This window comes from Fusarium redolens, assembly GCF_020744475.1.
Source record: "Fusarium redolens strain MPI-CAGE-AT-0023 chromosome Unknown BKA55scaffold_24, whole genome shotgun sequence".
NCBI lineage: Eukaryota > Fungi > Ascomycota > Sordariomycetes > Hypocreales > Nectriaceae > Fusarium > Fusarium redolens.
The window spans coordinates 450228-471248 of record NW_025763687.1 but is presented as its reverse complement, the minus strand read 5'-3'; the positions used below and the strand labels follow the sequence as shown (position 1 = coordinate 471248).

General features: G+C 49.8%; 7 protein-coding genes across 7 annotated transcripts; 6 read left to right on the top strand and 1 right to left on the bottom strand.

Moving 5' to 3' along the window:
• Window positions 1-277: 277 nt before the first annotated feature.
• On the top strand, window positions 278-776 carry BKA55DRAFT_526930 (uncharacterized protein; the record flags this gene model as incomplete). The annotated part of the gene is made up of 2 exons (XM_046188886.1): window positions 278-461; window positions 664-776. The coding sequence occupies 2 exons, from the start codon at window positions 278-280 to the stop codon at window positions 774-776; spliced, it is 297 nt and encodes a 98-aa protein (XP_046042811.1).
• Window positions 777-2110: 1334 nt separating this feature from the next.
• BKA55DRAFT_599086 (uncharacterized protein) lies at window positions 2111-8461 on the top strand (the record flags this gene model as incomplete). The annotated part of the gene is made up of 9 exons (XM_046196344.1): window positions 2111-2134; window positions 3436-3736; window positions 3782-3908; window positions 3956-4267; window positions 4359-6398; window positions 7024-7199; window positions 7375-7744; window positions 7934-8232; window positions 8265-8461. 9 exons carry the CDS (start codon window positions 2111-2113, stop codon window positions 8459-8461), a joined length of 3846 nt encoding a protein of 1281 aa, XP_046042810.1.
• A 127-nt stretch (window positions 8462-8588) lies between these two features.
• BKA55DRAFT_583957 (uncharacterized protein) lies at window positions 8589-11143 on the bottom strand. Its single transcript, XM_046194257.1, has 2 exons — window positions 10788-11143; window positions 8589-10734 (listed from the first exon to the last, which is right to left on the bottom strand). Exons 1-2 carry the CDS (start codon window positions 10929-10931, stop codon window positions 9037-9039), a joined length of 1842 nt encoding a protein of 613 aa, XP_046042809.1. The 5' UTR covers window positions 10932-11143; the 3' UTR covers window positions 8589-9036.
• Window positions 11144-11641: 498 nt separating this feature from the next.
• Window positions 11642-13880, top strand: BKA55DRAFT_599084 (uncharacterized protein; the record flags this gene model as incomplete). Its single annotated transcript, XM_046196343.1, has 2 exons — window positions 11642-12012; window positions 13790-13880. 2 exons carry the CDS (start codon window positions 11642-11644, stop codon window positions 13878-13880), a joined length of 462 nt encoding a protein of 153 aa, XP_046042808.1.
• A 535-nt stretch (window positions 13881-14415) lies between these two features.
• On the top strand, window positions 14416-15081 carry BKA55DRAFT_488030 (uncharacterized protein; the record flags this gene model as incomplete). The annotated part of the gene is made up of 1 exon (XM_046186238.1): window positions 14416-15081. A coding segment is annotated over one exon (666 nt), but the record flags the coding sequence as incomplete, so codon positions are not given.
• Window positions 15082-15678: 597 nt separating this feature from the next.
• Window positions 15679-16577, top strand: BKA55DRAFT_211026 (uncharacterized protein). Its single transcript, XM_046185155.1, has 3 exons — window positions 15679-15787; window positions 15880-16272; window positions 16431-16577. Exons 2-3 carry the CDS (start codon window positions 15978-15980, stop codon window positions 16481-16483), a joined length of 348 nt encoding a protein of 115 aa, XP_046042806.1. The 5' UTR covers window positions 15679-15787; window positions 15880-15977; the 3' UTR covers window positions 16484-16577.
• Window positions 16578-16830: 253 nt separating this feature from the next.
• BKA55DRAFT_211018 (Metalloenzyme, LuxS/M16 peptidase-like protein) lies at window positions 16831-20722 on the top strand. Its single transcript, XM_046185154.1, has 3 exons — window positions 16831-17394; window positions 17467-19960; window positions 20017-20722. The coding sequence occupies exons 1-3, from the start codon at window positions 17137-17139 to the stop codon at window positions 20334-20336; spliced, it is 3072 nt and encodes a 1023-aa protein (XP_046042805.1). The 5' UTR covers window positions 16831-17136; the 3' UTR covers window positions 20337-20722.
• Window positions 20723-21021: the final 299 nt, after the last annotated feature.

Here is a 21021-nt window from a genome sequence, read left to right as displayed (position 1 = left end):
TGTTCTCTCGCTAACCTAACTCCAGTGCCTTCATTTGCCCCGCCGACAGCCAATTTGTTATAGCCGAGGGCCTTTCCTCGCCCTTGTTTATGTGAGAACTTAGGCAGAGTCTACTTTTGAACCATTTGACGATGCGATGGCGATGCTGATTTGGGCCGGCCAAAAGAGGCCATATGAATCAATTAGCTATTACACAATTACTTCACATGATGCTATTTATATGCGTGTTAATATGTGACAGATCAGTTAGTAGAGGAAACAGCATTTTCGCGTCAAGATGCTTGCCTTACAGAACAAGCTTCGTCACCCAATAAGACTTTACTACGTAGAATATCTTAGTCTCAGTAAGGCGGCCAATGAGAAAATTGAATCACCTGCGGTGAGCCAATTCAATCAGTGGGCTACACATCCCCGGGACCGCAAGACGAATGAAATGGGTGTGCAGCTGGGCTCAAAGGTGTGTAAGTTGACGAGGATGAGGAAGCATGCTTCACCCCTGGAGGGTCAGGCTAAAGGCGAGAGTGGATCCCATGCAGCAAGACCCCCGCGCTTTCATGGCTGGCTGATGCCGGCTCGAATTGGCGGATGCTACCTACATCAGGCTAATGCAGATATGAGGCGCCTCAATGTTTTAATCTCTCGGAGCTATGAACTAGCCAACAGGGCGAATCGATGGATCCTCAGTCTGCGATACGTCGCAATGCCCTCACCTTGGAGTTGAGCATCCGACCGAGAAACCGTTTATCACAAAGTCTGTAGAGTCTTTGCTGGCTTAAATTATTAAGATCCTGACTTTGGAAGTAGTTTCATGGGGCAATCCGTTCGCACGATTTCATTGGAATTGACAGCAACACTGAGTGGCCTGATTGGTCCGGTGCTACGGGCATTTAACCACCACGGGGGCCGTTTAGAAGACAATGGAACACGAATGCACCGATCTAGCGGTTGAGTCTCCAGTGGATTCACAAGAGGTCTATTTCGTGGTTGCAAAGTTCTGTGGGCGGGCGGTATGGCACGGCAAAGTAGCAAATTGTGTGAGAGCAATTCTTGACGGTTGGCCCTTCATGGCGGCACTAAAATGCGAGTTTCATGAGGAGAGAGACGTGTCATTCTGCGGCATGTTCTATTGCTTGCCGTTAGTGAATGGTAAAGCACCTGCTAGTCAGCGTGACTCTACCCTACATCCGACCAGAAAGGTTGACGATAGGCTCGGTAGTCTCAGAGAGGATAGTGGCGCTGAATGGCACGCAAATAAGCAATCACGTCGCTCACACTAACATGTTGAATCCGTCTCTCAAGTTTGGGCTAAAAGGCTGATCGGCGTGGCGTTACACTCAGGCATATAGCAACCTACGCGTATCAAATTCAATAGCATGTAAGCAACAACGCTAAGGTTTCAGATCGCAACGTTTCATACGCTCATGCGTAGTTTGAGACACTTACGCATAGCTAAAGAGTAGAGATAAATCTTTATAGAGATGGGCAGAAGTGTCAACGCTGCTAGCTTGACTGTTTGTTCCATATCCCTCTGACGTTCTTTCCAAAATGCTTTTCGGTCGGTATTCTCCCATTCCCCACGTGGTAGACAGCGGGCATGGCGTAGTGCAAAAGACAATGACTGCGCTAACAAATATAGTGCAAATGACATAACAGGCCGAACAGGGCCTTACCCATCCTACAAAGGGAAATTACCAGCGGGGTGCCTTTCTTCGCGCTCACAGAGATCACGGGCAAGCAGCTCGCTTGGATGGACAGGGCGAGTGACGACAGGGATGGCGGGGGAGAAAGACATTCATTATCTGGAGACCACGTAGACTGAAAGACAAGCATCTACTTGATCATCTTAAACTTTTACATGCCCAAGTAAGGAAATTTGGCGGGAAACCTATTACCGAGCCCATAAGTCGTAGTTTACTGCGCCAGTTCTTCCCTGCTGTTGTAGAAAGATGCATGGCTTCGGCTGCCAAGTTTATCGGCATGCAGGCACTCGAGCGTTATTGGAAAAACGTCCCTCGATGTCTTGTGTAGACAAATGGAGTGGAAGCATTGCCATGTCAGGGATCAGGGGCCCACACGTGATAACGTCTAGCGGTGGATGTTGACCAGGGCCATGGAATATGTTCCGATACTGAAGGTCACAGAAGATGTTGGGGGCCCTGTAAAGGATAGCTAAGTCATGAAAGATCGACTTGCCTTGCGAAAAAAATGGGTCTGCCGCTGGGCATTGGCGTTTGCGGTGCATCGTGGGGGGGCGGCTGGTCTCAACATTCGACGTTTCCACCAAGGCCAAGGCACGGTATCTGTTTCTGATTGCAGATGTTGCCAAAAGGACTCTCGGGCAGGCGGGGGTGATTGCCTCTTGGAAGGTGATCCACCGGTGTGCAAGCGCTTCACTTTCCTGCTTGTCACTACGCTAACTTATCTACACTCGGACCGTCTCCGGACCTACCAAGCATCACATATGCTCACCTAAAAGGCAATGGTGAGAGCGCTCTCAATCGCAATAACTTTAGCGACGATTCTCTCCGCCAGAACCAGCCCTCAAACGCCATCACAATGTGCTCTAAGTCCCCTCAGCTGAATATTGGTCTGGATTTACACCCTTGTTCATATGTCCGTCCAACGGCTGTCCATTTTAGCTTGGGAATAATGACACCAAACGCGATTTGTCGACAATCACCTGCCTGCCCTCTGTGGCTCCGATAGAGATTTGAAGGCCTGGCATGTTCCATTCACCTGCTCTCCCTTGTCGACGGCTACCTACACCTCCTCATCCGATCCAGTCACGTCACGATACCTACCCCGTACAGCACCATCCGATCCCCTGTTAGCGCAATAGACTAGCGGAGTCTTGATTTCATGGCGATCATCCGCTCCGCCTTCTGTTAGCCGCATTGCCGATAGGGTAATCTTTCATGAAGATGCCATATTGTTACCGCTCGGGTTTCTTGTCCGCCGTCCGTCCTTGTTCCTTGACCCGGCATCGCCCAATATCTTGACCGCTGATGTGAGCCTGATGGTTGCCAAGCTTGAAGCTGTGACGCCTAGCTCACGGTAGATGGTCCATCATATAAGCGGTAACTCCGGCAAAATCGGTAAGACTCGATGCCCAGTGCGTCGCCTTTCACTCCCAGAATTCCTCAGTTCTACCATCTTACACAATCTTTTCCAGGATAACTATCTTGTTGCCCCGAACCCCGCCAGGGAATTCCGATTCAAACTTTGTGAAACGTGCCACGGAGATACATAAATTCCGGCACTTCAATCGGCCGACCATCCTCGGGCTCTCAAAAGGCCCATCACTTCCTCCGCGTGGCCGGTTCGTCGCGGAATCGCACCGTATGAACAATTTTTAGCAGCGAAAGGGCTACAACAATGCGCAAGACGTCACAGGTCCCAGACAGCACCACGATACCTCATGTCACCAATTCAAAGCACTTTGACCCCTGCGCCGCCACTGCGTCTATGTTTCTGTACGCCCAGGGCTCATTCGTTTTGTGCTGTCACCATGATACTCTCACCATTGAACGAATATTTTCGCGACACGCAGCCGAGGTTCACTTATTGGCAGTCGATAATCAGAGTGAAGCCGGCGGTGGTCGATTTGTTGTCAGTTACGATGCCGGTCAAACAGCAATTGTATGGGATTTAATGACAGGCGATGAGATCTCTCAATTTGCCTGTTATGATCAATTGACTGTTGCAGCGTGGATGAAAAATGGCAATGTGGCTTTTGGTAAGTCGTTGAATAAGTTTCCCACGATTAACTGACGATTTTCAGGCAACACAAAAGGTAGTATTATCATGTTTGAGCCTTCAACATCTGAATATGTTTCTTCAAGGACTATTGACCAGATTGCTGTAACTGCATTGGCACCATCAGCTGATTGTAGAACATTTGCTATTGGGTAAGTTCTCATACATCTTTCCCTGAGTCTCGTTAACACGATCTTAGTTATCAAAATGGCTCTCTATTTGTTGCGACCCTGCAGCCACGCTTTACTATCTTGCACAATCTTACCACTTCCAGAGGACCGTCACCCATCGTCAACCTCGCATGGCATGCTTCTTCGTATCGGCAAAAGTCCGAGATGCTTGCCGTCCTGATGCGTGACGGTGACTTGAGAGTCTGGGGGGTGACAAAGAAGTACAGCGCTGATGATCCTGCAAAAGTGGTTCGAAACCTTAGGAAGGCTAAGATCTCCATGGACGGACCCAACTGGATGGGCTGGTCCAAGAATGGTCGCATAATTCAGTATTCCGACTCGTAAGTTTGCAGCTTGCCACCGCCATAAAAACCCCTAGGCTACGCGCGCGCTTGGCTGCATGACCCCTATCATCAACTAACATATGCACAGGCAAACGTGGTCTTGGGATGTTAGAACAAAGCTCGTCACTCATGATCCCATCCCAACTCTCGACCTTGTTCGCGGCCTCGCCGTCTATGGCCCAGGTGCCACGTTGTTCACCCTTGGTTCCAAGAACACCGTGCAGCAGTTCGACCTGAACTCCCCGTCCATCATGGTCGCCAATGTCCAACACCCAGCAAACATTTTGCCCACCTCACCTCCAGTATCAGAAGAAACTCGTGATCGATCAGCGACCTCGGCTACCACTATCGCCCCCAAGTCTGAGACGAGCTCTATTCCTCTGGACATGAACATCTCCGAAAGTGATGAGGATCACCTGTCGCCATTTGCTCGTCTGGCTAGACGCCAAGCTTACGACTCTGGCAATGAGCCTTACGAATCAGCCAGCCCTGCATCAAGCCAAAATGGACTCTCTTCCTTGTCGAAGTCCTCAGCTGGTTCGTCTCAAACCCCTGGCAGATATCCCGGATCTATGAGGTCAAGAGGACTGTCAGAAAATACCTACATATCGGCTGGAACCTCGATCAGGTCGTCACCTATTGGCAATAGTGCTCATGGTAACACGAGAGATTTGGACACTTATTCCATTGGGAACTCTCTTGGTAGTACAAGTATACACTTCATAACTTCAAGCCGTTCACGACGAAGACCTTCTCCCCTGTGCAATGACGTTCTCCGTAGCCCCGACGACAACAAGGTTCACGACCTCTTCAAGTTTACCCGGGCACGTCTTAGTGATATTCCCTACAAGCATGCTATGGGCGCCAACCGTACTAGTCTTACTAATGACGACCTGCGCCGCCAAATGCTCAACACCATCTTCGGGTGGAACAAAGAGGTTGAAGACCTGATCAGAGAAGAGATGAGCAGGCATCCCCAAGGATCTGCGGGTCGTATTCTTTTGGCTAAGTGGCTAGGGGATATTGATCCCAGTATCATAAACGCAAAATTTGAGAACATGACTACTTCCGACTGGATGTTGTTGGCTTTGAGTGGAATCGGCGGCCATGCGTCGCAACAGAAGCTTGGCCATATATATGTTCAGCGCCTACTGGACGCTGGCGACGTGCATGCGGCAGTCACGATCATGCTTGGCATGGGTGACCACAATGGCGCTATTGAGGTTTATATCTCTCACAAGCGCTACATGGAGGCACTGATCCTCACATGTCTCTCAGCCCCTAGTGTTTGGGAGCGCCAAGTTGCTATCATTAGAAAGTGGGGAGAGTGGGCGGTTCAGCATGGTCAGCACCAGCTGGCGATTCGATGCTTTGCTTGCACTGACCAGAAGCCTACTGAGCCCTGGACTTCTCCATCCGCCGCACAGCTCAATTTCGAGACCAGGACCCCTAGTATCCCTGAGACCCTGAGCCCACCTGTCTCACCTCCCGGCGTTCAACGTGGGCCCCAACGCAGCATCGCAAAGACGTCTGCGCTCAAGCTGATCACCTCGTTTGGTGATCAAGCTCAGAAGTCTAAGTTCTTTGCAGATGACGGTGGCCAAACTCCTATTGCCGCCGGTGTTACTCCTATCGCTGACTCTGCCGGCTCACCCGCCTTCTCGCATGCCTCTAACAACGAGGCCACGACAGCGTTCCTCCGCCCTTCAAACAACAGCAGATTCAACACCCCTGTCTCTGCTCGAGGACGCGGACGTCTACCGTCCATTGGTGAGATTCCATCAGACCTCAACAGAGATGCACTTCGGTCAGCTGAGCTCTCTGCTGTTCCTTACGACTACGAGCCTCGATCAGGCCATGCTCGAATACCATCTGGCAATGACAACATGATGATCGGCACCGCATTGCAACGCGCTGCTACCGCAAGCCCAATGATGATGCGAGAGCATGCTCAGCGCGTTGTCCAACCAAGTGATGGAGATTTCCCACCACCTGACCAAGCCACCATGTTGAAGGCGCAACAGGCATCTCGCAACCACCGCAATGGTTCTTGTGGCCGCATTCCTGTGGGTGTGGATTTACAGCTACGGCCTGGACCTGCCCACGAAAACATTACATCTCCAGAGCAGTCTGTTACTTCTTCTACCCGCTACCGCTGGCCAACTCGCCGCCGAGGACCTGCCTCCGTGGCGAGCTCTGTCACTTCTGCGTCGAGCGCTGGACGAAGTCTTCGTCATCAAGCTGTGCGAAACCGAGAAGATTACATCCATAGCCTGGACGCTGCCAGCCACTACTCCAAGAGGCAGCGCAGCCGCCAACGTAGCCAGTCAAGAACTCGGGATGCTCCGCGCAGTCGACCTGGAAGTCGGGAACAAACTGCTCGCTCTCGAGAACCTTCTGAGGAACGTGGCCATGTAAGTGCTTGCAATTGGTCCAAGGAGAAGCGATCATCTCCACCAATTCTCATGTCTCCCGAGGACTTGCTGAACTTAAGAACTCTGTGACATAGCCAAATTGGCGGGCCAATCGCAGCGTGCAAGGTCAGCAGATCAACTGTGAAGCCAAAGAGCCGAAATTTAAGCTATGGAAGCTGTTGTAGGAGTTTAGAAGGTTGCTCTTGCCCCCACAACTCTCACACTCCGTGGCCGGAGTCAAGGTCGAGAGGGTTCTGTACAGCGTTCTCCTCCTTCACCCCTGCCTCTGAGTGCTGCTATCTACCATTACTAAGGCTCTGAGGATGAAGAGGACTACAGAGCAGCCATGGCTGCCCAGAAGGAGTTCAGAAACAAGCATAGCCGCAGAGGTAGCCGGGGTCTTAACTCACCAGCATTGAGCAAGCAAGATGCTTCGGAGCATAGATGCAGAGCTAACTCTGAAGTTGCAAACTTGGACAGGTCTATCTCTGTTCGCGGCAGAGCTGCTTCAACTTGTTGGAAAATCCGGGAATCCCCCTTATCTTCAGGATTCAGACTGTTAGTCTGAAAGTCCTAGATTTAAAGTTCATAGCTCTAGATGAAATCATCTAGAGATATAAACCCGAGAAGAACTCTCATCTCAATAATAGAAAAAAAAAACCAAGTTTCATAAAATATACTTTCACCCAGCACAACTGCGCAATATAAACAACACAACTGAACATGCTGGTGATCTCAAGCAAATGAAGGATGAGCGACAGCGCAAGAAAGAACAGGCTGCCCGAGAACTCGAGGAGCGCCGAAGGTCTCTGGCCGAACGTGCTCAGACACCTTCTATTCCCAATCCTAACGAGTTCTCTCCCGCTCTTGCGATCATGGTTAAGACAGCTGAGCCTAAGCCTCTGACTGACGATATCCCTCCGCGCAGTGCTACTGTGCCACCTCAAAGGAGCATCTACGCCCGTAATGGCCCTGTGATTGGACTTTTAGTAACTCCAAAGGTTATGAGGCTTATCACTGAGGGCAACCATGATCAACCAGGAAGCACCCCGGCCCCGGGGTGCGCACGATTCCAGCCGGTTTTTCTCAGAGATAGTCTCCAGAAACCTCGCCTCAACGGTCGCCTGAGAGACAGGAGCCAGTCGCTAGGCCTAGTCTCACTCTGCTGCCATCGACGGTCTACCTGCAACCAGCGCGACCTCTTATTCCTCACAGCATGTCGCCCCCAATTCCCGATGATCCTGGCCAGCGCAGTTGCCACAGGTGAGCGACGACGTTCTCACGAGTACGCCATGCCCCCTCGCTCTCCTTCAGGGCCTCCAATTCTCAAGGGACTCAGACATTTGGCGTCACCACCTTCACCGTCTCCTGCCCCTCTTCAACACATCCGGCAACATCATCAGGCAGGTGCTGTTGCATCGGATATGGTCGAGATTGTCATGGATGATGACTTGCCAGCTAGTAATAACCAAGTTTCAGAGGCCAGCCCTCCGGCTCTAGCTTCCCACAAGGGCCATAGCCGAGATCGAAGCACTGACGATATTAGCAGTATCTTAGGCCGTATTCACAAGGCTACTGAGCGATTCCGATCTGCCAGCGGCAGTCGAAGGAGTGTGTCCGATCTCCTCCTTTCGAGGCTCCCTACGAGAGAATTCCCATGCCTCGACAGATGAAGTCCCCTCCACCAGTGTCATTCAACCCAGACGCTTTGCGCTCACCCACTGATTCGCGCAACAAGCACTTGTCAACCGGCTTGAACCGAAATGAGATGGTCTAGGACGTCTCTTAGGACGGTGATGAGCGCGCAGTACAGTATTTCACTCCTTTCTACCACTCTCTACAAATTTTCTCGTCGTTGCAAACTCCAGCAGTAATAGTATGACCATTGTTATCAAAGTCAGAATGTCACATATTCTTTTTATTTTAATTTGAAGTTTCAAGTCTTGCTACCCCACGAAAGTATGCCTCTCAGATGTGGCATGATAGTGTGTTGTTCTGGATACTGAACCATTGTTGAGAGGGGCCAATCGAGCCCGAATGCTCAGGGTTACATCCACATTTATTCCATTCTTCAATATACTCCCCGAGCTCGCCAATTAATAGAGAGCAGTCTTAAGAAGATAAAGCGTTAGAAGATTTTGAGTTCTCCCAATCCTGGCCGGTCTGATGGGACCGTTGAAGCAAAGCAGGATATTACCTAGCAATAATAACACTTTGTATTAATTACAGTTTTCTTATACCTACCAATTTTAAGAGGACTACGCTGCTCCATGGCAAGCCTTAGTAAGGCTTTTGAAGGTCTTGAGGTCATTCAAAAGGCTTGAGGCCGCAATAACACCCACAGATTCATCATCAACGACGTGGGTATGAGAGATCAAAGCCATGTGCATCGCCGTTACCCATACTCATCGTCTGGTAAAGTGAAGGGCGTGATCTGACAAAGTTGGCACATGCCTTTGGATTCCCTTCTCCTGGCGAGGCAGACTCGTCGATATCCTGGTTCGATGACCATGGTATCCCTTTTGGTCCGCCACTGGTTTCCAGAAGGGGAGCGGCATCGGAATGGTCATTTGCATCTTGAGTTTGTGCTAGATAATTGGGAAAGCCTGGAAGAACAAGCTCTGGATCGAATGAGATGAGGATGAGGGGCCTCAATTGGCCGGATGCCATATGAGCTGGTGAATACACTAAGATCCGCTCATCCATAGACCATTCGATTCCTGTAATCGGCTGGATGGGGCTGACGATACCTTGGAGCTGAGCCAAGACATTATCGTGGCGGCACGTTTCTTGGTCTTGCGGCCATATGTTAACTGTAGGTTCTTGTTTCTTGGACTGAACTCTGAGTTGCAACGTCGATTCATGGTTGTAGGCCTCGAAAACGAGGTCGATAAAAGCATCGCATGATGGATTATATGAACGCACAAAGCAGTCTTGAAGGGTGTAGGCTTTTACGTCTGTTGGACCGTCACCAGTGTGAGTATTCTCACTTAACCGTTCTTCAGTATGATTCTCGCTACTCCATTCCTCTTCGTCGAGGCTGTCCATAGTTGACCCAGGCGGAGTTGGAAAAACAGGCTCTGTCTGAGGATCTTCCTCCTGTTGACCAAACTGAAGCCTCTTTTTGTAGCACGTCCTCTGACTGCCTGCGTTTCCTGGAAACCATTCCTTTCGTGTCTCAACGATGAACAGCTCCCCTGTTTTCTCGTCTTTACTGAGCTGCAATGAAGTCCAGCGCTCATCTACAGCGCCCTCTGAGTCATGGCGACGCCAGAGATTGCGCATCAGAAGCTTCTCGCACTTGCCATGGGCTGCATTGTCCACAGGAAACCGCACAACCTGGTAAAAGTTATTGCGCATTCCATCGTCAGCCTCTGTTTTAAACGTGTTGGCAGCACAGTAAAACTGCCCATCAAAGATTTCGAAGCAGATGTCAGAACCTATATTTTCCTCGTCAAAGTCCCATAAAATCATCTGCACGTCTTCCCACTTGCGAGTCTGGAGATTGAGGCAATGAAGACCCCATCTATAGCTCCCATCGAGTCTGGCATGTGATTTGGAACCCCAGAATAGGTAATTTTTGTCATTGCGCACAAAGGACGGGTATCTTGAATCTGGCCTTTTCACAACAACCCATCTTGGGGATTCTCTTAGCTCGAAGATGAGGAGCCAGCTGCATGTGGTGAAATCTTGGAAAATTTGCGTGGCGAGGCATGAGAGAATACCCTCAGCATAGTGAAGGGGCTCAAAGGTGTGCGTTTTTTGAGGGTCGTAGTCTCTCACTGCGACCTTGAGAAGCAGTGTAACATCGACTGTTAACTCAGATGTAGGCTTCTTGTCGAGGGTGTTGAGGACACGGAGATGCTTGCTATTAACAGTGTAGCACAAGTGACCATTCGTATAGATGAAACAATCTGCCATGGCCACTATAGCAACCATCCATGGCTCCGCTGCTCGAACAGCCATTCGCCGCTTAGCAAGCTTCCGGAACGCCCTCGGGAAGTTCTTTGTTGAATGTGCCTCCTGCGCTTCTGCAGAATACGGTGCCTTCTAAGGTGTCGTCAGCGGCAATCATCTCACGAAGACGAGAGGTTCGAACGAACCATGAGTGCAAGACGGCACATTCGTTCATCGAGAACGATGTGACTCAGAAACCGGCAGCTCAATGCCATATTAGACACATCGTCAACGTCGAGGAGCTCAACGAGGAGACAAACAATCTCGATGGGCATTTTGAGAAGGCTCATGGCTAGCACTGAATCAAGTCCACGTGCACGTAAAGAAAGTACCTCAGATAATCAGCCGCCGCCTATCACTCAATTTCACTGCTGGGTAAATACCCTCCCCATCTGGACTAACAGACAAGGGGTATCAGCTGAGCCGCATACCCCGCTTTTGTGTACGAGGCAGATTAACGCCACGCGACACGCAACCAGAATACGGTGTGCCTCGCTTTATCCCTTGTCACACGTCAAAAATTCCAACAAATGGCTTATCTTACGTTGTTCTGGGAGAACGTTGATCCGCTGACGCAAACGCTAAGATTACAGTGTTGTTTTTTGAGGCCGGCTCGGTATCTTTCACACTCCAATACCCCGCATCATCTCTCGCTACGGACATGACTGGTCTCATTTCCGAAAACCCAACCTCAAGCCTTCAGGAATCTATGCGTTCCAGTGGCGACTATTCTAGCTCGGAAGATGACATTCCAGGAGATGAGTCTTGTTGTGAGGGTCAACTTAGGGACTCCGCCTTTTATACCAATGAAAAGATTGAAGATGCCGTGAAGCGTATTTTATCTCAAGCCTTTCAACAGTTTTCAAAAGCTACACGGTCCTCTGCGCCACCTGACGAACTCGATCACTTCAAATGCCCCTTCTATGCTTCAAATCCAGAGAAATATCGAGATTGTCTTGCACGTCATGATCTTCGTTCGGTTCAGAGCGTGATCAGGCACATGCAACGCCATCACAAGCAGCCACCATATTGTCCAAGATGCTCAAAGACCTTTGAAACGGTGGCGAAATGCGATACCCATATCATGGAGAAAAAATGCAAAACTGAGCCCGTCATAATTCCAGACGGCATCAACGATTACCAGCAAAGGGAATTGAAAAGCACGCCGAAAAAGAGAGACTACCATCAATGGCCCACCAAGCGACGCTGGGAGCACATATACAAGCTGGTCTTTCGTGAAACACAATCCTGTCCTTCAGCATACTTGGACACTAACGAGATGACGGTATTGCAAGCTCGAGACTTCTGGAAGGCCCACGGTGGGAAATATATCACAGAATATTTTCAGGCTCAGAGCGGATTGGAAATGGAGTACGTGCAGGCAATGCTGTATAACGCGTGTCTACGCGCTCTAGTCGAGCATGTTGTCGATCAGAGGTTGATGGTTTCAGGAACAGGCTGGATAAAGTGCATCAAGGCACTTCAGGATTATCTCTTCTCCTTCTTCATCCCATGGCGATAGTACTTCGTCGCTTATCTGGTCTTTTGGCCCAGGTCTGCTACCTCTCGTTCTCGTCGCCAGCTTCTGGTTATGCCGATACGTGTACATTAGTCGTAGTTGGGTCAGGTTCTCCGTCCATTACCTCTTGGCGAAAGGTCACGGCTGGGCTCGAGGGACAATGTCGTTGATCGCGTCCAACACTACCGATATCAGCACGTCCGTCTGAGCCTTCTATGCTGCCACACTGTAACACTTCTAGCTTAGTTCCGACCGTCTCCTTGATTTCTAATCAAAGTGCATTCTTTACTATTAGTGTGTTGCTGGGCGCTCGTCCAGGCTGAGCCGTCTCGACCGAACAATGCTCTGTTAAAACTATCTCATAGCTCGCCAATTCCTTCGCCAACTCCGTTGCCTGATGGATGAAGCAGAGCTTACTCACATAGCACCAACACATGGTAACGCAGAGACAGTACTAAAAGATGTGTTGCTTCTCTCATTCCTTATGGTTTTCTTCGGAGAACTAATTTCGGTTCTGTCGTCATTTACTCAAGGGAATCCATCTACGAATGTCGCTAAATTCGTCAGAAGAGAGACCTGATGCATCGGGCCAGACGAAATTATTTCTCGAGGGACGTCCACAGGGCATGGGCCGCAGGCCATGAGGGCAGGTACCAGAAGAGAGCGATACCGGGGCCTGTTTTCAAGTCCTTAGGAAAGAGAACATGAGGTACCACGTTAAATAACTCTGAACAACGCCGAAGTTAGAGCGAAATTAGTATCAATAGCCAGACTTGTCAATCGAATGAAAGGCCATTGACTGCCAATCGATATGCAACGCATAACAGCCTCAAGGAAGTATAGCAGTAACAGTCAAGGTTACAACCTGTAACATGTATAACCAGAGGTGCCTAAGTCTTAGACTGCTGTTTTAGTAGAAGGAAGTATATTTGATAGAATTAGTTTAATTAGCTTAGGGTATGCGGGTACCCGGAAAGTGAGTGGGGCGTGGATCGAAGGCCCTACCCGTTGGCCAATACAACCCTCAATTTAGAGCCTCAAAAGAATTTGAGGCTCTGTCGATACGACTTCATGAACGAGATCCGCACTCAATGTATGTAACAAACCTAACTCGACATCCCAGAAGCTGGGACGACAGTGCAGATTAAGCGCCGTTCGACCCGTTGCCTTATTACTTTCCCCTGCAAGTCCATCATTTCCCTTTCTACTGTCGTTTACATTATACTCGAGACAGAACAAGCTTTTCATGATATTAATAGTGCCATTGTAGAAAAGCCACACGCGACAACCTGTTAGCTAAGTGACATATCAAATTCTCGCCTCTATTACAGGGAAACTGGGGGCGGCTAGGAACGAGCACTACCCATCATTTATGGTTTTCCTGCCGCTTCGAAACCCTGTGCTGCATGTAACTACTCCAAGTTGCTAGGGAAAAAAAATATTTTTAACCTTCCCTTTGGTCTGGGTTATTCTGATACGTTTTGGCCGAGTATGGCTTGCATTATCACATGCTGCGTTGTCCCTTGTATGAATACCCAACAATTGTTTCGACAGGGATATAGAGCCTCACCGCCATAATTCACATGGTTACGGATGTTGCTATTGGCGGACTTCTATTGCAACGTTCAGGGGACGCACATTCCGGGTCTCGGAGCCGACGGCGATGTTCTTCAGCCGCAACATGGCCATCCCTGTGCAGAATATGAGCCATACCATGTAAGCTAGAGCTGTCTGCTATCAGAACCACAAGAGTTTGATCACTACTCCATGGTGAAAAAGTACAGTTTAAGTAACTGATACCAGCGCAAGATGAGCTTCTCGATATTTGATCCTGTCCGACGGATGTGCGTTAATGTGACGAAGGCCCCTCATTTCAGGGGCTGCTGTAGAGATTTCCTTCTCATCTCACTTCCAACAATCCGCTACAAAGGTGAGAAGCCGCCAGCCTTATCCGACGGCCAAACATATCATACTAATCCCAGTGGTTAGACGCCGAGGGAGCGGCATGACTGGAGGACATGCATATTGTGTGCTGGGGTCTCTGACTGCTGCAATACATCTGGTATAAAGGATGTCAGTCGAGTATAAGAACCAGAGATTTTAGCTTCACTGTCTTGGTATAGATGTTTGCCACGCCCAAAACCATCAACACCATAGAATCGACAAACCAGCACATTCCATCTCTACCTTCGTTGGCGGATCCTCACCAACGCGCAATGTCAAGCCATGAATTGACCCCTGTGTCGTCGACAACGACATCTCCACGCCCGTCTTCTATCTTTTCATGCAATGTGGACGACGAATTAGCCGAACAGTCATCTGATGACACGGAGACTATGATTGATAGTGAGAATGATAGCGAGGATGAAAGTTTAGAGCCCAAGACGACAATGCCGACCGACGAATCTATACCGTCCATACCATCACGCCTGGAACACCGCACCCGCAGGGCTGCTCTAGTTCTTGAGTGGATTCAGAACATTCAGCATCAGGGAGACTTGATGAGTGAGGAGGTGGTGCCTGAGAGACATCCAATCTTGATTTGCCTTCAGCTACTCCGGCCTGCCATTCTCCTTCTCCCTGAGCTTCAGCAGGCCCTTGGCCTCGAACCGATGGAAATTCCTGAGAAGTACAGCACCCAGACTGTCTGCGGCTGCAAGGAATGCATCGCAACCAAAGAGGACGAAATTGATGCATTCTTTACTGTTAATATCGATATCATTGGCGCGTTGACCTTCATGGGATTTGCCAATCGGTTCGGATCTTGGGAAGCTTGTTCGATTCATGACATGATATTTGGCGAAGTCGGATTATTGGAGATAATGAGGAACCTGCGAATGTATTGCCGAGATTCTGGGCACGTGCAGTCGTTGCCGACAACCCTTCGGTATGCTGCTGCCACCATGTATCTAGACTTTTTCGAATGTTGCATTGAGGTGGTTTGTCGATAGAGACTGGAGGTATCAATAACACTTGATCTTTTCTTGCAATAAACCTCTAAAGGCTCCGTTGCGATATAAGATTTAATAGTAAGCGTGGAAGCTTTTAGTAGAAGCTTATATTGTGGGGGGATCCCCTTGTTGTTTGTACCTGCGTTAGCTGCCCCAAGTTTATTTTTACGGCTTGCAATTCCTCCTAGAGGTGCATGAGACGTTTGGCCGCGAAAGGGGTACTGCCTCTGTCGGAGAGTAGTCCACGAATGGTAACCACAGGATTACGTCTATGGAGAAAGAACGATCATGTAATGGCTAACAGGTTTTTAACAACCAGACAACGCTCATTTGCGGCCGGTCGTTGGGAAGGAAGATCTTGGAGAAATTGCTACCCTGAACACTGTAGTCACGTGTTGGCTCAGTCACTCTGTGTGCCTCACCCAATCATTATTCGATGAGTTCACAGTCTCGGTCAGTCTTCAAAGTGGCTATGACGAGGCGCAGTCGGCAAGGCAGACTTCCATCTTTGCCAACAAGTATTTAAATCAATGGCTGTTGTCCAGAAGCTCAGAATGCAATTTCACTTCTCATTGTGTCATAAAACTTGAGAGCCAGTATCGGAACATCCAACAGCTATCGTTCAGCGTCGTGGTTCAGCTTGCCGAGTACGACCTTTGCACCTCCACCCCAACAGGCAAGTATAAAACGACAGAGACTTGAGAAGGACCGGTCTTCAAGAGGAATCTCACTATCTTCTGACAAGGCGATCTAACAGGCGCTCCGCAGGAGATGTATTAGAGGCTAGTTGATTGATCGCGATCGCTACCAAATACCGAGACACCTGGCTGTTCGCAAAACAGCCGAAAGACCATTTTTGTGTGAGGATGGCCGATCCAAACATCGCGATGACCGTCGCGCTAATTCTATTGATGTCAACATGTTTCCCGACCTGCCTACCAGAAACATACTTGGTTTTGCCGTTGCTGGCGGGAAGACTTTTGTGGACCTCGCCTCCGCCCGCCCTCGCTTTTTACCAACCTTTCCGTGTCGCTGCGTTATCTGAATTGCCACGCAGCAAGGCATCATCAGCAAGGTGCTCCACCAAGGTCCTTCTCCCCGGCCCTACCAATTCAGCCCTAGACCCGCAGTCACACAGGATGGGTTGCAGTGGATGGTACAGTGCGAGCCCTCCTCCCATGTTGGCCAAATCGAGAGCACAGGGTTCGCTTAGATGTGACACTTTTCAGGGTGGTTCGCTCTGACAGGCGACAATAGCCACCCTTGCTTCTCGACAGGGGCCAGACACGCTGCACCCCTGACTCCGCTAACAGAAGTAGCCAGGTTTTGCTCATCCTGCGCTCGCCAGGGCATCCCCGCCAGCCGCCCCTGATTGTGTCTCAAAAAGGAGCAAGACATGCAAGCACACAGTAATTGAGACAAAGCCCGATTGTAATAGCCAATGGCTTGCGTTGAGTAATTTCCGCACCCCACTCTGAGCCGCGTTTCGTTCCTTTTTTCTTTTTCTTCTTCTTTTTCTCTGAGACCTCTAACCGAGCAAACGACGACAGCCAGTAGCCATGCATGACCAACTCTTGATACAAGCATCTGCTCAAACACCCTGCACCACTCACCGCATGGGAGTGAGGTACCTCGCTTGCATGAAGTCAGACGCCGAGGGAACGTGGAACAGACTTGTGTCCCACAGCCTTCACTCTACACCTTTGTCACTAGGAAGGATGGGTCACTGCAGGCTACGGCTGCAGATCTTTCGGTCCCCTGCCATAGCCTTATTGTCTCTTTCCTCTCCATGCCTGGATTCCTCCGGTCGGACCAGCGTTGTCCATCCCCAGCTTCGCACTGATTTACCCGTCCCGCAGCCCAACCGTTACCATGAGTATAAGTGTCTTCGACCTTGCCAACATCTTGTCTCAAGAATAGGTAAACACGTTTGGCCGATCTCAGTTTTCCCTAGTTCTTGTACTCACCTCTTTCATCACACCAACAAATATCGAGAAGCTGTGCCTTGATACCACCGCTTCGGCAATGCCTCACTCGCAACACGACGAAGATGCCTCCGCAGCGACGGGTGGTGCTCCCATACCGGTGACGCTTGTTACCAACTCTCTCGAGAAGCCTTCACTTGACGATCGTGATTACCGAGTTATTCGTCTGGACAACGAGCTCGAGGCTCTATTGGTACATGATCCCGAGACCGATAAGGCCAGCGCTGCGCTGGATGTCAATGTGGGAAATTTCAGCGATGAGTCTGATATCCCCGGTATGGCCCATGCGGTCGAACATGCAAGTGCCCCAATTCAACATTTGTGATGTCATACAACCAGACAATGGACTAACATTTCTACTTGTCAACAGCTTCTCTTCATGGGCACGAAGAAATTTCCGATTGAGAACGAATACGCCCAATATCTCTCCGCCAATTCAGGAAGCTCAAATGCTTACACAGGGCCAACATCGACGAACTTCTTTTTCGATATCTCTGCCAAGCCGGGCAATGACCGGGAACCTTCCGATACCAACCCATCTCCTCTGCGCGAGGCTCTCGACCGATTCGCCCAGTTCTTCATTGAACCGCTATTCCTTCCCGAGACCTTGGATCGAGAGCTGAAGGCTGTCGATTCAGAAAACAAAAAGAATCTTCAAAATGACACCTGGAGGCTGCATCAGCTAGAAAAGTCTCTATCCAACCCTAACCACCCGTTCTGTCACTTCTCAACCGGCAATTTTGAGGTTCTCAAGACCCTCCCCGAAGCACGTGGAATTAATGTGAGAGACAAGTTCACCGAGTTTCATGACAAGCACTATTCAGCAAACCGCATGAAGTTGGTTGTTCTAGGAAGAGAGTCACTCGATGTACTTCAGAAATGGGTTGCTGAGCTGTTCTCCCCTATCGTGAACAAGAAGCTATCACCGAACAGATGGCCTGGTGAGCAACCTTTCAGAGAGACTGATCTCGGCATGCAATGTTTTGCGAAGCCCGTCATGGACTCTCGAGAGCTTAACCTATACTTCCCCTTTATCGACGAGGAGTTCATGTTTGCCACTCAGCCTAGCCGCTATCTCAGCCATCTTATCGGACACGAGGGACCTGGAAGTATCATGTCATACATCAAGTCCAAGGGTTGGGCAAATGGTCTAAGCGCCGGTGCCTACCCCGTTTGCCCTGGTACTCCTGGTATCTTCGATGTACAGGTTCGCTTGACGGAAGAGGGTCTTAAGAACTACCCTAAAATCGTCAAGATCTTTTTCCAGTATATCGCTCTCCTGCGTAAGAGTCCACCCCAGGAGTGGATATTTCAAGAGCAGAAGGGAATGGCTGATGTCGATTTCAAGTTCAAGCAAAATACGCCTGCCAGTCGCTTTACCAGTCGAATCAGCTCGGTTATGCAAAAGCCTCTTCCTCGGGAATGGTTGCTCAGTGGACACAGCCGTCTCCGAGAATTTGCTCCTGATGAGATCGAGAAAGCCCTTGCCACGATTCGCCCGGATAACTTCCGCATGGTCATTGTATCACGCAACTATCCTGGCAACTGGGACCAGAAGGAAAAGTGGTACGGAACTGAATATCGACATGAAAAGATCCCCAGAGGTCTTATGGAGGAGTGCAAGAAAGCGTTTGCAGTCTCTCCCAAGGATCGACTGCCTGCTCTTCACCTGCCTCACAAAAACCAGTTCATTCCCAACAAGCTCGAGGTCGAGAAGAAGAAGGTGGACGAGCCGGCACTGAACCCCCGGGTTCTTCGTAATGATAGCATTGCCAGGACATGGTGGAAGAAGGATGATACCTTCTGGGTTCCCCGCGCCAACGTTATTGTCAGCTTGAAGACACCAATTATCTATGCTTCGGCAGAGAATAATGTCAAAGCTCGACTTTTCACTGACCTGGTCCGTGATGCGCTCGAGGAGTACTCATACGACGCGGAGCTGGCTGGCCTACAATATAACGTAAGTCTCGACTCGCGCGGTCTGCTCTTGGATGTCAACGGCTATAATGACAAGCTGCCTGTGCTCTTGGAACAAGTCGTCACAACAATGCGAGACCTGGATATCAAGGAAGATCGTTTTGAGATTGTCAGGGAGCGCTTGATCCGAGGATACAGCAACTGGCAGCTGCAATCATCCTACCACCAGGTTGGCGATTACACCAATTGGCTCAATGCCCCCAAACGGGATTTCATGGTAGAGGAGCTCGCAGCGGAGCTTTCAAGCGTCACATTGGAAGGTGTCAGGCTGTTCCAGAAGCAGATGCTTGGCCAGGTTTTCATCGAAGTGTACGTACACGGTAACATGTACAAGGAGGACGCTCTTAAAGCAACCGACATGGTCGAGTCCATTCTGAAGCCGCGGGTTTTGCCCAAGGCCCAGTGGCCTATCCTACGGTCACTCATTCTGCCCAAAGGTTCCAACTACGTCTTCAGAAGGACCCTCAAGGATCCTGCTAATGTCAACCACTGCGTCGAGACTTGGTTTTATGTTGGTAGCAGAGAAGATCGCGACGTTCGAACCAAGACTCTACTTCTGGACCAGATGTTCCATGAGCCAGCCTTTGATCAGCTCCGGACGAAGGAGCAACTCGGTTACGTCGTTTTCAGTGGACCTCGAGCCTTCTCGACGACGTATGGCTTCCGCTTCCTCATCCAGAGTGAAATGACACCAGAATTCCTTGACTCGCGTATCGAGGCCTTCCTCATGAGATATGCGGACACTCTGGAGAAGATGAGTGAGACTGAATTCGAGGGCCACAAACGAAGTTTGATCGTCCGGCGTTTAGAGACGCTCAGAAACCTGGAACAGGAGTCCACTCATCATTGGACCCAGATCACGAACGAATACTTAGACTTCGAGCTTGGTAAGTTAACAAAAGGCATGCTTTATCTGGTGGACATCTACTAATCCTCTTCACAGCCCAGCGCGATGCCGCACAGATTAAGCTTCTGACCAAACCTAAGGTCGTCGAATTCTTCAACCAGCGCCTCAACCCTGCCTCCAGCCAGAGAGCACGGTTATCGATTCATCTGCAGGCTCAAGGCAAGGCTGACGGGGTTGATAAGCGACAGGAAGAGGCTCAGAAGAAGGCCGATGAGGAGTCCTCCCCTGGAGATGCTGTGAAGACGGCCGAGGAAATCACTGATGTTAGACTTTACAAAGCACGTCTCACTGCCAGTTCCGGAGCCAAGCCCGTCAGAGACATCAGCGAGTATGAGGATATGGATGCGAAGCTTTAGGGGGTGTTATGTTACCTTACTTCTGGGCTAACCACTTAGCGTGGATCGGCAACTCATTCGATGGAAGTGAGCATTCTATGGAAGGACAGAGGGCTCATGTTGGGACTTGAGGGAAGGACCATATTGCATCCACTCCTGTTGACATGAGAGTTGGGTAGCATAGTAGGTTGTCGAACAATCTCAACAGAATTGGAGGGGGTAGGAAAGGCTTCAAAACAGTACAGATGCAGTTCTTGTCCTTCTGACTCTTGCCTCAGAGAGTACCTGAGGATTGGGACGTATGGGTCAGCCGACCTTGGTTCAAACGTAGTATCGTGGAGGGGAATCTCAACTTGGTGGGATTTAGTAGACTCTTAGTAAAAGTTTATATAATACCTTAATCATGGCACTCTCAAGCGGTAGACAACAGCCTCGCGGAGGAGAAGGGATTGTCGGAAACCATGGTGAAACCGGAGTGTGCAGCATTCATTGACATGGACGACGACGACGAGATCTGGATCCAAGCAGACTGTGAACTATCCAATTTATACAGAGTAATGAAATAGCCGACAGACAAACGTCAACTTGCAGGAACCTCAGAGCCACGATCTATGATGCTGTGACGATGCTGTGACGATGTTATGGCTGGAGCCAGGCACAGCAACTCAATGATTCTTCTCATGGAGAAGCATTCATGCCTACAAAT

Coding starts and splice junctions, on each gene's coding strand:
- BKA55DRAFT_211026 (XM_046185155.1), top strand. CDS start 15,978: ATGGCCGATCCAAACATCGCGATGACCGTCGCGCTAATTCTATTGATG. Junction 16,273..16,430: donor GGGTTGCAGTGGATGGTACA/GTGCGAGCCCTC, acceptor TAACAGAAGTAG/CCAGGTTTTGCTCATCCTGC.
- BKA55DRAFT_583957 (XM_046194257.1), bottom strand. CDS start 10,931: ATGAGCCTTCTCAAAATGCCCATCGAGATTGTTTGTCTCCTCGTTGAG. Junction 10,735..10,787: donor TGTGCCGTCTTGCACTCATG/GTTCGTTCGAAC, acceptor ACGACACCTTAG/AAGGCACCGTATTCTGCAGA.
- BKA55DRAFT_211018 (XM_046185154.1), top strand. CDS start 17,137: ATGCCTCACTCGCAACACGACGAAGATGCCTCCGCAGCGACGGGTGGT. Junction 17,395..17,466: donor TGGCCCATGCGGTCGAACAT/GCAAGTGCCCCA, acceptor ACTTGTCAACAG/CTTCTCTTCATGGGCACGAA. Junction 19,961..20,016: donor ATACTTAGACTTCGAGCTTG/GTAAGTTAACAA, acceptor TCCTCTTCACAG/CCCAGCGCGATGCCGCACAG.